Source organism: Mesoplodon densirostris, chromosome 20, assembly GCF_025265405.1.
Source record: "Mesoplodon densirostris isolate mMesDen1 chromosome 20, mMesDen1 primary haplotype, whole genome shotgun sequence".
NCBI classification, from domain to species: domain Eukaryota; kingdom Metazoa; phylum Chordata; class Mammalia; order Artiodactyla; family Ziphiidae; genus Mesoplodon; species Mesoplodon densirostris.
The window spans coordinates 29,629,877-29,646,493 of NC_082680.1; the positions used below are offsets into that span (position 1 = coordinate 29,629,877).

Genomic DNA, 16,617 nt, shown 5'->3' on the forward strand with positions numbered 1-16,617 from the left:
CCGAGGTAGGTCCCAGAAGCCCCCGCTCTCTGGCCTGAGGCCGGCACCACGGGTCACCCCTGAGAGCTAAGCCACGCGGCGGGCAGGGAGCGATGTTAGAAGGCAGCAGCTTCTGCAGCAGAGTAGGGGCGGATCACAGCCGGGCAGAGGGCCCGCCTCCCCCCGAAACCAGCAGACAGGGAGGGAGGGCAGGGGGTCTGAGGGAGGGGGAGGGCGGGCTTCGCTACCAACCTGAGACGTTGACGGAGAAGTAGGTGGTATCGCTGCCCAAGGGGCTGCTGGTCACACAGGCGTAGAGGCCGGAGTCGGCGGGCACGGAGTCCCGCACCTCCACCTCCTCCCCCGTGATGCGGGTGCGGTTGCTTTCCACCAGCTGCACCCCGTCCCGCAGCCAGTTGATGCTCTGCACATCGTCCCGCAGCCGACAGCGGAGCTGCAGCAGGTCACCGGGGTGGACCAGGAGGGACTCCACTTCCACGGGGGCTCCCCAGGGCTGGGCTGCTGCCGCCACAGGGGCCGGGAAGAGGAAGCGAGGCGGTGGGGGAGGGGGAGGAGGGGGGAAAGACAAAGGGCATTATGCCAGCCGCACTGAGCTGCAGCATCCCAGGGGCTACGGAGCTGGGGAGGTGGGAATGGGAAGACGGGTCAGTCGGGAGACGGCTGGCTACCTGGGCACCCCCACCGCTTCTCCTCCACCCCACTCCTCCAGAGGGCAAAGGAAGAAAGAGGCAAAGTTAGGAAGCAGCTGCAGCAGCATTAAGCGGTTCAAGGTTCGTTTCTCTCCATCCTAGGGGGGGCAGCCGGCCCTTCCCAGGACCCCTGTGCGTCCAGAGTGTCCCCTCCCCACACACTCAGCTCTTTGCCAAGAGTGGCCGCTTCCCAGGGGAACACCCTGTTTGCTTTTGGCTGGGGCAGCCTTACCCCTTTCCCTCGGAACCGTTGAACAAGCCCCCCTGTCACAAACCCAACAGCCCCTGTCCACGTGGGGGGCAGTTTGTCATGGGGGGTGTCTGGGTTCAAGTGATTCAGCACTGGGGGGATCTGAGCCCCGCAGTGGGTCTGATGCACAGGGTGCATATGTGGGAGAGACAGCCCAAGGGAAGGTCAGCTCAGGGGAGCCTCTAGCTAACAGGTGTTGGGCCAGAGGATTCGGACCTTTTGACTATATTAGGAACGGAGGCCGGCAGCTGCCACAAAACCCACACTTGCTCTGGCAGCAAAAGCCATCGCACACAAAGCTCCTTTCTCCTCATCCCACTGCAGGGCTCCCCCTCTCCAGCCCCCCACCTTCCTCTCCCCTGCCCTCCCCCCCGACACACGGGCACACACATCTACTCCCCCTCACCTCTCCTTCCCCGGAGTCTGGGGATCCGCACACCCATCCCTCTCCACCAGTTACACTGCACTCACGCTAACAAGAAGGCCTGAGGCCGGACACAGAAAGAGGCCACCCTCCCAGGAGGACCCCTCTGCACTAACAAGGGGGAAACGCAGCTCCTAGTTCCTCTCGGGACGTGCAAGCCTGCTCTCGGCATCATCTGCCCACTGTCCATGGCCCACCAGAAGAACACACCTGCTGCAGCTCCCATCTACCACCTGACTAGTTTCTGCTGCCTTTTGGAATCTTCCCTCTTTCTCACCATGGATTCATCATCAGAGGCTCGCCAGGGGGCCCCCTGCCCTGCAGGCCCCTGACGCGCGAGGCTCTGAAAGGCACCTGGCCCTACCGCCTGGCCGGGCCTTGCATCTCTGCCTGGTTCTGTTCACACACCCTCCGGTTCTCAGCCTGGCTGGAAACTGCCTCAAACCCTTCCTCTCTTTCTTTTTTGTTTGTTTGTTTGTTGTTTTGGCCACGCTGCCACGTGGGATCTTAGTTCCCTGACCAGGGATTGAACCCGCACCCCCTGCATTGGAAGCTCAGACTCTTAACCACCGGACCACCAGGGAAGTCCCTCAAAGCCCTTTCTGACTCCATGCTGGGTCAGGTGCTCTCCCCTCTCACACTGAAGGAAAGTCCCCTTTCTCGACTGGGCTGTGAGTGTGGGGACGTGTCACCTTTACCTTCAAATCCCAGCACCCAGTAGGGCCCTGGCACATGACAGCTGGCAATAAACGCACGATTAATAACGTAACAATGATGCACTGTCTCTTCCTCATCTTCCCTTCCACACTCCCTCTTCTCCTTCACCACCTCATTCGAAAAGACTCTTTCTGAAGTCCCAAACAGGTTTCTTCTAGAAACCTCACCAATGAAGAAATGAGTGTCCTGGGAGCCAAGGACTAACAGTAGTTTTGCTCAGAGGGGCCTCGGATAAGGCTCAGAGGCCAAGGCTGCAGGCCCCGGCACCCTTCGACCCAAGGGCTCTGTCTTAAATTTGGGGTAAATATGGAGTCATCAGAAAGGGAGGGCTGCTCTTTAAAAGGGTTTGAAAGCCACTAGGCCCGCACTTGTTTATTTCTGTGAGTCAGGTCAAGAGGAAGGCCACAAAGGTGAGCAGACCACACAACTCATTAAATATAAGCTTTTGTGGGTCTTGAAAAAAAAAGTTATTCCTTCCATTTTTAATGGTTTGTGGTTTTGCCAAAAGAAGGTAGAAGAAAAGCCGTTCAGACTTGACCCTTAAGGAAAACAGAAGACGCTCCTGTGGATCAAATCTTATTTCCCTGCAATGACCTCACTGATTAAATATTTTGCAGCTCGTGATCTGTACCAGCCGTTGGTCAAACAGTAAACTCCGGTAAACTCAAATTCTTAGCCTCTGGCATCACAGCCTATTTTGACAGGTCCCAGAAACAAAAAGGTAGCAAGGAGCACACATGGGCATTTCCCCAGGAGAAAGCAGCAAAGGGAGACTGGTCCTGCTGGGACCAAGCTCTGGCTGATTCTAGCTTGGATCTAAAACTTCCCGCTCATTCCAACCAGGACGTGCGAACAAAACTCTTGTACGTGGTCTATTAAAGCCTCAAGAGCCAGCTTTCTTGTCCCTGCCGCTGGAGGTAAAGCTCCCCCTGATGTTCCAGGCCCTGGTGAGCTAGGCCCATTCATTCTCCTGATCAATATCCTATGCTGTGTAGAGGATAGGATGTATTCTAACCCCGTGCTTGGCATTCAACACTCGTCACAGTCTGTTCCCACCTCCACATGCGACCTTCTCGTCCCCACTTTTTGCTCCAAGTCTGAATGTTTCCTGTACGAACTAACTTACTTATTATGCCCCACAATGAAACTTACTTCTGCTCAAGACTGCCAGGCATCTCTCTAGAGCCCTCCTACCCACCTACTCAAAGTGCACCTTCCAAGACACCCAGGAAGCCTTCTGCTGACACGAGTGTCTCTACCCTCATTTTCTGTACAACCGTAACTGTCTGAACCACAAAGATGCACACTCAATTCCATACCATGCTGCACTGTTGCTTTTTCAAACAACTTTATTGAGATACTAATTCACATACCATAAATTATTATTTATTCACATAAATTCACCCATTTAGAGTGTATCATTCAATGCTTTTTAGTATATTCACCGAATTATGCAGCAATCACCACCATCTGACTTTAGGACATTTGCATCACCCCCAAAAGAAACCCTGTACCCATGAGAAGTCACTCACTGTCCTCTCCCCCTCCCCCAGTCTAGGCAACCACTGATCTGCTTTGTCTGTATAGATTTGCCTACACTGGATAGTTCATATCAATGGATTTGTACAATATACAGTCTTGTGTGTCCTCCTTCTTTCTTTTAGCACGTTTTCATGGTTCTTCCATGTTGTATCATGTCTCAGTACTTCATTCCTTTTAATGGCCAAATAATATTCCATTGAGTGGCTATACCACAGTTTATTAATCCATTCATTGGTTGATGGAAACCTGGGCGCACTGTTTCCTAACTGTCAAAAGTGTCCATGTGTCGCCTGAGCAATAGCCAGCAACTCAGAGCAGAATTGCCTATCATAGTTTTTTCCACAGTGCCTAACCATGTCAGAAACTCAGAAAATACTCAGTAGGCCTTCAGCTGAAGTTCGCATCTGGCACAGACTAATTTTTGGAAGAACCAAAAACCAGCCGACGGCTCTTGGGTGATTTTTTTCATGGCTAATGGTGCTCTCGGATGTGTGTCAAAGTCTCAATTTACAAAGCAGGTAAACGCCGCTTTCTTTTAGGAGGTGATGGAATGGTAATGGACTGCTTGCTGGTTTACCGGGCCCTGCCCCTGTACGTCACCACCTGGAGTAGCAGCCCCGACCTTGGAGACTCCTCTGTAAGGCGGCTGATGCAGGACATCACTGCTCACCGGCCGCCTGCGACAATCACGTCACTACTCTCCATTCTCTTTTGGTCTTTCCAGGGTCCCCCATTTATGCCCTCATTGGAAAGGCCCTTGTATCTGTGGCTCCACCTCTACCGAGCTGGCCTTTCTCTGGCCGAGACCCATGGACCAGGGCTCTACGTGTTGTTAGCAGTCAAGAAAGGAGCCAACTGACAGCTTTACTGGGCTGGCCATGAACGATGAAGGAGAGAAAGCAGTTTATTGCTCAGCAACTTGGAAAGACATTCCAACTCTTGGAGCACGTGATGAATTGGAATGGGGATGCTGAAGGAGACGGCAAACCCACACACGTGCTTTACGTGTCCCACGCTTCCTGAGAGATGGGGAACAGAGGCTGGAGGACATTTGGTATCTGGATTCCGTGGTGACCAGGCTCTGGGTGCAGTGCGCTTGGAGTGCACCGTGGGAAAACAGTGCATCATGCTTCCACACCCACATCAAAGTCACTACCATCACCACCGGCAGCTAGATGGTTAGGCTTAGGGTTAGGGCTGGACTTGACTTGCACACCCTTAGAGGATTAAGGCCGCCAACAACTTGGCTATCTCTCCAGAAGACAAGGAGAGGACAAAGGCTCCTGCATAGCTGCCTGAATCTGGGGCTCAGGAGCACTGTGGTCCTGGGCAGCTCCTGGGACGGTACAGCTGGCAGGTGGACTGTGGAAGGCTGTGCAGGCTGGACCTGGTACCTCCTTTAGTGGGAGGGAAAGGGATTCAACCCCATCCTGCTTCTCTCATGGAGCCCCTCCATCCCCCAGGGGGAATTAGGAGCAGACAGGGGACCCAGACTTTTTAGTAGTCCTCAAGGAAGCAGCCAGAGGTGAGGGGCAGTGCCCTCAAGTCTAGGAACATGATTAACGTTAACGGGGCCCTACTGTGTCCCTCTCCCTTCCTCCTTTCCTCCAAAATACCAGGGTTTTGTAAATCCCAACAAGCAAACAGGATGTAGCATTTGGCTTATGGCAGGACTGGCAGAAATCTGCCACTGTCATCTAGCAGGCAGTTCTGCCCTGGGCTCATCAGATCAGATCCAAGTTCTTGATTCTAGACTCTGAGTCTTCTGCCAGCCATGGGCACCGTGTAGGGTAGGGAATGGCCTTGAGGAGGCTCAAATCCATACAAACGCTGTCATTAGAAGATGAAACCCCAGTTTCCAAAAATCCAAGAAGACAGAGGCTTTCTCCAGAATAGCTGTCATTAGGTGTCTCTGTGAGCCCCTGTTACTGTGCAAAGAGATGTAAAGGATTAAACTAAGCAGCAGAAGGGCTGGTTAGCCTTGTGCTAACCAGGGTGATAAGATTTATGCGATACTTGATCATACAACACGAGGCAACGGGAGAAGAATCCGAGAGCCCAGGACAGCTGATCCAGCACAGGCTCTGAGGCTTCAGAACTCAAGTATTGGTGGTCAGGGCGGACGGCGATGTTCACAGCACAGGGGAACATGACGGTAGGGAAAGGGAGTGAAACTCTGGGGAGAGTGGAAAAGGATGAGGTGCTTATGAGCAGTGCTGTGCCTCGGGATGAAGGGGATGGGAGATGAGGAAGGGGATGGGAGATGAGGAAGGAGATGGGAGATGAGGAGGGGGATGGGAGATGAGGAGGGAGATGGGAGATGAGGTGGGGGATGGGAGATGAGGAAGGAGATGGGAGATGAGGGGGGGATGGGAGATGAGGAGGGAGATGGGAGATGAGGAGGGAGATGGGAGATGAGGAGGGAGATGGGAGATGAGGAGGGGGATGGGAGATGAGGAGGGAGATGGGAGATGAGGAGGGGGATGGGAGATGAGGAGGGAGATGCGAGATGAGGAAGGAGATGGGAGATGAGGAGGGGGATGGGAGATGAGGAAGGGGATGGGAGATGAGGAAGGGGATGGGATATGAGGAGGGAGATGGGAGATGAGGAGGGAGATGGGAGATGAGGAAGGAGATGGGAGATGAGGAGGGGGATGGGAGATGAGGAGGGGGATGGGAGATGAGGAGGGGGATGGGAGATGAGGAAGGAGATGGGAGATGAGGAGGGGGATGGGAGATGAGGAGGGAGATGGGAGATGAGGAAGGGGATGGGAGATGAGGAGGGGGATGGGAGTTGAGGAGGGGGATGGGAGTTGAGGAGGGGAATGGGAGATGCGGAGGGAGATGGGAGATGAGGAAGGAGATGGGAGATGAGGAGGGAGATGGGAGATGAGGAGGGGGATGGGAGATGAGGAGGGGGATGGGAGATGAGGAGGGGGATGGGAGATGAGGAAGGAGATGGGAGATGAGGGGGGGATGGGAGATGAGGAGGGAGATGGGAGATGAGGGGGGGATGGGAGATGAGGAGGGAGATGGGAGATGAGGTGGGGGATGGGAGATGAGGAAGGAGATGGGAGATGAGGAAGGAGATGGGAGATGAGGAGGGGGATGGGAGATGAGGAGGGAGATGGGAGATGCGGAGGGGGATGGGAGATGAGGAGGGGGATGGGAGATGAGGAGGGGGATGGGAGATGAGGAAGGGGATGGGAGATGAGGAAGGGGATGGGAGATGAGGAAGGGGATGGGAGATGAGGAAGGAGATGGGAGATGAGGAGGGAGATGGGAGATGAGGAAGGGGATGGGAGATGAGGAGGGAGATGGGAGATGACGAGGGGGATGGGAGATGAGGCCAGAATGCATGGCCTCCTTGGAACAAAAGAAAACATAGTAGAAAACAGCCCCTCAAATGATTTCAACTTATAAGGTGGGGGATAGAACAGAACCCCTCAAGAAGTCCCAGGGAACACATTTCTCTGCAGAGACTGTGAATGCAGGCCTTTCATGCCACAAGGACGAATATACCTGAACATGTATTACTGAAATACCATTTCACCAGCCCTGGTCCCATAAGAACCAGTTCGGTCTGGAAGTCATCCATCCCCGAGCCTCACAACGTTGCACGAACCCAGGAAGGAATAACAACATACTTGCATAGAGCTTTGCAACTGACCACGCGCCTCCCCATATATTATCTTGGGATCCTTGAACAACTCTGAAAACAGTAACACCAATACGGGCAGTATGCTTACTATATACATCCCACATCCCGTGAACACTTTTAACACACACTATCACTGAATCCTCACAGCAACCCTATGAGGTTGATAACCACTCTTTTTTTTTTTTTTCTCGGTACGCGGGCCTCTCACTGCTGTGGCCTCTCCCGTTGCGGAGCACAGGCTCTGGACGCGCAGGCTCAGCGGCCATGGCTCCCGGGCCCAGCCGCTCCGTGGCATGTGGGATCTTCCTGGACCGGGGCACGAACCCACGTCCCCTGCATCGGCAGGCGGACTCTCAACCACTGCGCCACCAGGGAAGCCCGATAACCACTCTGATCTCTACCCTGTGGGTGCAGAACTGACAACTGCTCCACAACCCTGTGGAGTGGGTACTATCACCCTCATTTTACAGAGGGGACCCTGAGGCACCTGGAGGCTCAGGATGTGTCCAAGATGGCCCACCTAGTCAGTTAAGTGGCTGAGCAGGAATTCGCACCCAGGTGGCCTGGCCCTCTGCAATCCCCACACATCTGGAGCCCAGGTCTACCGCTTTGAAAGGCAGCCCTTATTTTCATTGTCTTTGCAATCCTTGACTTCCAGAAGACAATGGAAACGCTTTCTGGTCGGCCCCAGGGTCCTGTCTGATGGCGCCCATGTCTCCTACCTTCTCACAGGGGATTCTGCAGTTGGGTGCTTTGGCCTCATCCTTCCCTTTGCATCCGCCCCACAACTACTGCTTTATAACTCTGTTTTCTTACTTACAAATGTACTTTCCCAGCCATGCCGAGCGACTCAGAGTTGAGGAGGTGTGACTGTGCACACGTGGCAGATGAGGAAATTGTGGAGTGGGTGCGGACCAGGACCGACAGTCATGCCCTATTTCGGTATGGCACCTGGTACTTTACAAGGCGCGTTTATCCACGTTCATGTTCATTTGCATTTATTCCCTTTAGACACAAGACAATGGAGGCAGAGACTTCTCCCAAAGTCACAAAACAGGGCTCAGCACTGGCTCCAGGTGCTGGATCTGCTGGGTCCTGGGCCCTTCACCCAGCACACATGGCATCGGGAGGTACCTACAGCTCTGCCTTGGCCACAGGTACGTGGCACGACCCCTCCCTCCTGCCTGGGTCCCTGGCTCAATCCCTGACACCTTCTCTGGTCCCAACCCCTCCCTCTCGAGTGCAGCTTACAGCTGAACTGATGCCCTCCGATGACCCCTGCCTGATCCACTGAGATGATCCAGAACGTGAGGCAGAGGCTGGCCACCCCTTCCCTTGGACCAGCTCTCCTGATTACGCGTCCTGAGTGTCGCACTCCTGGACCTCTGCATCCCATCCCCTCAGGCCCCCCGAGAGCGCAGTTTGCGTCCCCCTCCTCCAGGACCTGGGGGTCTCTCAGCTACCTCCTCCCACCCAGCTCTCCTGGTTCCACCTCTGCAGCCAATACCCTCACTGCCCTTTATTTTGCTTTCTCCTAAAACACCTTGTTTTCCTATCTCTCCACCACTTCCCCAGACGTGAAAACTCATTCTCCGGAGACTTCTGGGGCTCTGTTCCTCCTCTCATTTGTAATGTGACATAGAAAATAAGCTTGTGGTTACCACGGGGTGAGGGATAAATTGGGAGATTGGGATTGACATATACACATTTCTATAATAAAACAGATAATTAATAAGGACCTACGTTATAGCACAGGGAACTCTACAGAATACTCTGTAATGGCCTATATGGGGAAAAGAATCTAAAGAAGAATGGATATATGTATAACTGATTCACTTTGCTGTATACTTGAAACTAACACAACATGGTACATGAACTGTACTTCAATAAAAATTAAAAAAAAAATTCATGGCTTTATCGTGCACTCATTCAAGCTGCTCGGCTGAGGGCTGGTCCGTAAGTATATGTCTTATCTACCCTCTGAGATCAGGTGTGGTGCCATGCCTGTGCCGCACTCCGAAGGGGAAGGGTGTAGGGCTTGAATAACCAGCCCTCCACAAATCCAGGCGCGTTGTCTCGGGCCGGGGTTCTCATTGCTGTCATCCCTATGAAATCCTTTTTGCTTTTGCGTCTCTGGGTTGAGAAAGTGAGGAGAGAAGGGCCATCCTCTTCGGTAACGTGGGGAACTGGTGGTCCAGGAATGTTTACAGTCTTGGCACAAACGCCCCAGAGATAAATGAGGGGGCAATTGTGGGTGGGGGAGGAACTCGGGGTGGCTTTGAAAGCGACTTAAAAGAAACACAGAACAGCCCAGTGGGGCTCCGGGAGCCCTCGGCCGAGGTTTTTATTACGTTACTTTGGCTTTGAAATGGAACTGAAAACTTACTTTAGTCTGGCAAGGCCAGGTCCGAGGGGGTTCTCACCGAAATCCCAGGGAGCCACGGTGGGAGGGTCCATGGAGGAAGCCCTCCAGATGTGAGATTCCCTGGACGCGAGGCATCCCCAACGTGCAGGGAGAGCTGCAGAAATGGGGCGCACGGGCATGGGTGGGAGGGGAGCCGGGGACACCAAATCAATTAGCAGGGCCTGACACCCAGATCCAGCCGTATTCCCCGGGACCCTGACCCAGGGAGATTTGGAGTGTAGGGTTTGTTTTTTGTTTTTTGTTTTTAATAGGAAAAGGGACAGAAATAAGAAGCATTTTGCATGCAAATGGGCCACTGCCAGAAGAGCCCATTAAAATGTAAAGACTCCACGTTCAGCCTGACAAAACGGTGCAAACTGCTGTGTTTGCCAGAGAGGCTGCAATACAGCTCCCACAAAGGGGCCCGGCAACAATGGGAGCTGAATGGCCTCAGTCAGCAGGTCCCCTCTCGCGTTGCCATGGGGACCCCACCAGGGCTTACTAAAGGTATTTCCTGAGGAGAAAGGCAGTGCACACATGCCCAGGCAGCCCAGCTAATCCTGACAGGAAGCCATCGCCATTCAGCAGCCCAGGGGCTTGGGGCTGGGAGGTGTGTTTTGTTTTTATTAAAAAAAGATTTGGGGGCTTTTGTGTTGTCCCATCTCGTCACTGTAATTTAGCGCAGAGCCGCCTGTGCTGGCCAAAGCCACGGCCAGGGCCCTGCACCCACCCCAAGACCCCCCAAAACCAGCTCCGCAGGAAGTGGTTGGGCAGGGGAGGCCCAGCATTCTGTGCAAACCTTCCCGAAGATGTGGCGACGGGTAACCCAGCATCAAAGTGGAGTCTGGGGTTCAAGCCCCAGTGCTGGGCTCCAGCTGATGCCTCCTTGGTACCTGTACTTTCTTCCCTCCTAGGGATTGGGTAACACCCACCCCTCCCCAATACCTCCCACCACGAGGAGAACACTTTCAGGCTGGGGAGAGGGCTGTAATTACGTGATTAACAAAGGAATGCGCCCAGGAGTTGTTTTTAAAAGAAATCTCCCCTCTTCCTCTCGCCCCAATGTTTACAGACGCACTCTGGGCAGAGCCCCAAAGAAAAATGCGTCCTCCACCCATTTCCCAAAAGGATTCCCGGTACCCTTGGCTGCTCTACCTTACCTGGAAGAGAGCGCTGCTCGGGGAAGGGGCAAGTTCACCTAAGACGTGCAGGAAGAAGCGTAAAGAGCAAAGGCAGGTGCCTTGCAGCTACCGGGAAGGGAGGTCCTCAGCTCCCGGTTCCTAGAAGTTTGTCACCGGCTCACATTTGGCACCAGAGGAATCAGCCTTGGCAGATTCAGGGAAGAAAGCCAACACCACAGCTGGCGGTGGAGACAGAAATTCCTGTGTGACAACTGCCCCCCTCGGACACAGTTTAGGGTAAATTAACATTTCCTGAGCAAACTTGTATGTGGAAGGAGCTGGCCTCGGTGAAGAGGATAAACTGAAGGGGGCTCCACCCACCCAGGCCTGTGTGTTGGCAGAACCCATGCTCCTGCCTCGAGACCTTCCCCGCAAAATGTTTTGAACCGGGTATTTTGATAGAATCAGAGTGATCGTTTGGGCAGCATTAAGACTGTGCCTTACCACTGCCCTGGGCCCCCCGGGAAGCTTCTAGAGCCATGTTCGGGGCGGGGGGGGGTCCTATTTTGGGAAAAGAAGCTGGAGAGCCTTGTTCATTGATGGAAAACTTCCCCCAGAGACCTGCAAGCCCAGTAAGGACACTTGTATGGGCTGTAAGCACAGGGGGTCTGGACCCTCAGCTGGGGGACTTCTCCTGCCTTTATTAAAATCACGTCCTAAGCTCAAAGCAAAAGTACCACCGGCCACCAACTGTGACAACACAGAAGTAAGAACACCTTCCCCTGAGCCGTCAGGGAAAAGCTGGACAACTAGCTGAAGTGGGGTGTGCGTGCGTGCGTGTGTGCGTGCGTGTGTGTGTGTGTGTGTGTGTGTGTAGGGGTCCCGCTGCTCGAAGGGGAACTCAGACCCTCCCACCACTGGCCCAGAGCCCAGGCCTCCCAGCCATGTGTCTGCAGCTGTGACCTGTCAGGCGCTTCCTGGTCTGGGTTCTGTAATGGAAAGCTCATTAAGAGTGGGGGAAGGAGGACAGCCAAGAGGTAGCCCTGCAGCTCCCAATCCACCGGGCGCTGACCTTAGAGTCCGGTCAGGTTCCTGGAAGAAAAGAATGTATGGCTCTCCCCTCACCCCTCCCCCTCCCCGGGCCTCGGCCTCCCCTCCCCCATGCTCCTCGAGCTGGTTTGGGGAAGGAAAAGTACCAGTAGCTGCGTAGGAAAACGCTGCCGCTCCCTAAACTTGCTGATGAATTAGTCGAGGCCACAGCTGTTTCAGAATTTGCCTTTTGCCCCCCTCCCCAAACCTCAGTGGGTGCTTGAGAGCACACGCACCAGGGCTATCAGCACCCCTCCGGCTCTGTGCCACCTTCCCTCCCTGGCTGGTCCCGTGGCTGCAATGGTGGGTCTGGGTCACCGGGCCCAGTGCAAGGACGATCACCACCCACTGCAATGGAGAAAGGAAGGGACTCTTCATAAAGTGACCTATTTTTTTCAATGTTAAAGAAACATCCCTTATTTTTACATTAGGAGAATAAAGGTGATAGACATCTTTTATTTATTTTTTTGGCCACGCCATGCAGCTGGCGGGACCTCAGTTCCCCGACCAGGGATTGAACCCGGGCTCTCGGCGGGGAAAGCGCAGAGTCCTAACCACTGGACCGCCAGGGAAGTCTCAATAGACATCCTTTTAAAAGGAAATGGTGTAAAAGGTGGTTGCCAGGGGCTGGAGGAGAGAAGACTGGGGAGTTACATGTTTAACAGGTAGAGTTTCAGTCAGGAAGGTGACAAGTTCTGGAGATGGACAGTGGTGATGGTTGCACAGCAACATGAATGTACTTAATGCCAAGGACCTGTACGCTTAAAAATGGTTGAGTTTTATAATATATATATTTTATCACAATAAAAAAAAGTACCGGTAGTGGACAGTGTTGGTTTTTTAAAGATGTTCTTACGTGGCAAAATTAATTGTCAACCCAAAATATCGGGGAGGAAATTTGACCCATGAAACCTAAAAATCTGGGGCCAATGGTCTGTTCCACAGACTGGCAGGAAAGTGATGGCCCAGAGGACCCACTGACTTATTACCACGTATTCATTCTTCTCTCTCTCCTCCTTCACACATACCGTGAAAGTAGAGCATTTAGTACTGTTTTCAGAAACTAAAAGAGCGTGGTTTGGGGATATTTCTCCCTGAGATGGAATGGCACTCAGGCAGAGAGCAGGTAGGAGAACCAGGACCAAAGGCTGCTTGGAGGGCCAATGTCTACACTGGGGAGTCCTGTGCTCGGACAAGCTGGGTGATCTTGAACAATGAGCATCCTGCGGGAGATCCCTACCCTGGGCAATGTCCACATTCCGGGTGTCCTAAGGGATGAGAGCTTCGTTTGAAATCCTTGTGAAAACCACACAGTACCAAACTCTGCTTGAGCCCCAGGTGGCTGTAACTGGCTGGGAGCAGCAGAAGGAGTATCTGAGTGGAAGTCACTGGGATGACTGGCCCTGCCACTCCTGTGTGACCCGGCCACATCATCTCCCCTCTCGGCCTCCGTGTCCTCAACTGTGAGATGCGAAGGCTGACTGGACAAGCTCTAGGCAACTCCAACAGCTCTAACCAACATTCTACGTTTCAGCTGGGCCTTGGGAGTTGAGTACCACTCACTACATCCCCTCTGGCCCCCACCAGCACAGGCGGCCCTCCGCCATGAGGGAGGGCAGGAGACTGCAAGTTAATTTTCCTTAAGAAGAGGGGAGGGGACTCCCCTGGCGGTCCAGTGGTTAAGACGAGTGGTCCCACTGCAGGGGGTACGGGATCGATCCCTGGTCGGGGAACTAAGATCCCACATACCATGTGGTAAGGCCAAAAAAAAAAAAAAAGACACATGGGACTTCCCTGGTGGCGCAGTGGTTGGGAGTCCACCTGCCAGTGCAGGGGACACGGGTTCGGGCCCTGGTCCAGGAGGATGCCATGTGCCGCGGAGCAACTAAGCCCATGCACCACAACTACTGAGCCTGTGCTCTAGAGCCTATGAGCCACAGCTACTGAGCCCGTGTGCCACAACTAATGAAGCCCGCGCGCCTAGAGCCCATGCTCCCCAACAAAGAGAGGCCACTGCAATGAGAGGCCCGTGCACCGCAACGAAGAGCGGGCCCTGCTTGCTGCAACTGGAGAAAAGCCCACGTGCAGCAACAAAGACCCAACACAGCCAAAAATAAATAAATAAAATAAATATACAAAAATAAACAAACAAATAAATAAGACACAAGGATGTAATGTACAGCAAGGAGAATATAGTCAATATTAAAAAAAAAAAAAAAAAAAAGAAGAGGGGATTCTGTTTTGGCCACAGAGCTACGGCCACCAGCACCTTCAACACATGTCTCCCTTCATCTTTTCCCTCTGGCCCGAGATGTTCCAGAAGAATCCTCAGAGCCGAGGGTATGGAGTAGCTCAGAGGCTGTGACTGGCAGAAAGCTGGGAGCCCAGGTATTCCAGAAGGATTTATTTCACTGTCTTTTTTTGCGGTACGCGGGCCTCTCACTGCTGTGGCCTCTCCCGCTGCAGAGCACAGGCTCCGGACGCGCAGGCTCAGCGGCCATGGCTCACGGGCCCAGCCGCTCCGCGGCATGTGGGATCTTCCCAGACGGGGGCACGAACCCGTCTCCCCTGCATCGGCAGGCGGACTCTCAACCACTGGGCCACCAGGGAAGCCCCACTGTCCTTTTTTGATGCTCATGAGAGATTCCATGAGAACTCACTAGCTAAATAAATTTTTTAAATGGACTGTGAGTCTGAGGGTAGTGGGGAAAGGACATATGTTATGGAATAAATGCCTCTTCCAAGCATACCCTTCAGGCATTAATATAGCCTTTAGAGTGCAAATAACATGGACGAAAGTTTTAGATGCCGAAGGGAGAACTTCATTCAGTACGTTAGTCAAAGAACCTGACTCTTCTAAGGTTTAAAAACTAATTCCTAAAACCGAAGGAAAATAAACCTTAATTCCCAAAGTCAACCCTGAAGTTGGATAATAAAGGGGCAGAGATTTCCGAATGCAAAAGGACCCTTCCAACGATGGGAGAGCTGATCCACATTCCAAAGGTGGTGATAACTGACAAAGCCCCAAGCGACACAGAATAAGGGCGTTCCAGGAAGAGGGTCTCCTTCCTTCCAGACAAGCTTTTAGACAACTTTCTACTCCTGGTCCATCCTTCCTCCAATAAGCCCCGGCCATCGGACTCAGCCCTGTTCTACTTACTCGCCTCCCTCCCCTCCCAGTACAGGGGTTAGAGCCGTAGGCACTGATATTAAATAGACCTGAGTCGAACTCTAGCTACACCATTTATTTTAGCTGTTTAACCTGGCAAGTGTTCGTTTGACCTCTCTGTGTCAGTTTCCTAAACCGTGAAATGGACACACAGCACCTCCCTTATAGACAATTAATTCTCAAAGTGTGGTCCCCGGATGGCAGTATCAGCATCCTCTGGGAACTTGTTAGAACCACCCAGCTCGGGCCCCGCTGCAGAATCCAGAGCCCTGGGGGTGGACTGTGGCAAAGGTTTTTTGTTTTTTTTGTTGTTTTTAAAAAACTAATTAATTTATTTATTTTTGGCTGTGTTGGGTCTTTGTTGCTGTGTGTGGGATTTCTTTAGTTGCAGTGAGTGGGGCCTATTCTTCATTGGGGTGTGCGGACTTCTCACTGCTGTGGCTTTGCTTGTTGCTGGGCACTTGCTCTAGGCATGCAGGCTCAGCAGTTGTGGTGCGTGGGCTCAGTAGTTGTGGCTCGCAGGCTCTAGAGCACAGGCTCAGTAGTTGTGGCTCACAGGCTCTAGACTGCAGGTTCAGTAGTTGTGGTGCATGGGCTTAGCTGCTCTGCGGCATGTGGGATCTTCCCGGACCGGGGCTTGAACCCGTGTCCCCTGCACTGGCAGGCAGATTCTTAACCACTGCGCCATCAGGGAAGTCCCGGCAAGGGGTTTTAACAAGCCCAGTGCGTGATGTGCCTGCCGGGAAAACCTGAGGACCACTGCATTAAGTGATATAAAGGGCTCACTGTGGGGTAGCAATAATTATTTCTCACCTATTTTCCTTTCCTTACCTTCCTATTGAAAAGGATTTCATTCCTATCTTCCCCTTTTTTAAAGCTAGAAATTGTAGGTATCTTTTTTTCCCTAGTTCCTTTATTATTTAAAAAAATTGGGGGGGGGGAGGATAATTGCTTGACAATGCTGTGTTAAGTTTCTGCTGTACAGCGATGTGAATCTGTTAAAACATATACACATAGCCACTCTTTTTAACATTCTTTTCCCAGATAGGCCATTACAGAGTACTGAGTAGAGTCCCCTGTGCTATACAGTAGGTCCTTACTAGTTGTAGGTATCTTTTTCAAAAAAGAAAATGGACGGTTACCTCGCTGTGCGTTCATGCATGCATTCATTTCTTCAAAAAGTATTCATGGAGTGCCTGACGCGTATCAGACACTATTCGAAGGTGCCGGGGTAAACAAAGGACCGAACGACACCTCTGCCTTCATGATATACGTGTGCACACACGTCACAGCCCACAGACGACAGTCAACCTGCCCCTTCACTTTAGGGAAGAGGCCCTCGCCTGTGGCTTCAGATGTCCTCATAACCTGAGTTGTATATCCTTATTTGAGGTTGTCACTGGATGGTGTTTTTAATTTTTATTTTTATTTTTTTTTTTGCGGTACTCGGGCCTCTCACTGTTGTGGCCTCTCCCGTTGCGGAGCACAGGCTCCGGACGCGCAGGCTCAGCGGCCATGGCTCACGGGCCCAGCCGCTCCGCGGCACGTGGG

At 52.8% G+C, this 16,617-nt stretch overlaps 1 protein-coding gene across 13 annotated transcripts in view; it reads right to left on the reverse strand.

The window, feature by feature from the left end:
* The window catches only part of FGFR1 (fibroblast growth factor receptor 1), a 49,421-nt gene that overhangs the window by 14,407 nt on the left and 18,397 nt on the right, over positions 1 to 16,617 (reverse strand). For 9 of the 13 annotated variants that reach the window (XM_060085943.1, XM_060085942.1, XM_060085934.1 and 6 more), the window contains exon 3: positions 232 to 498. The exons of the other annotated variants lie outside the window; for them this stretch is intronic. In XM_060085943.1, the coding sequence (XP_059941926.1) occupies positions 232 to 498 (267 nt within the window). The remainder of the gene's footprint in view (positions 1 to 231; positions 499 to 16,617) is intronic. 13 annotated transcript variants of the gene reach the window in all.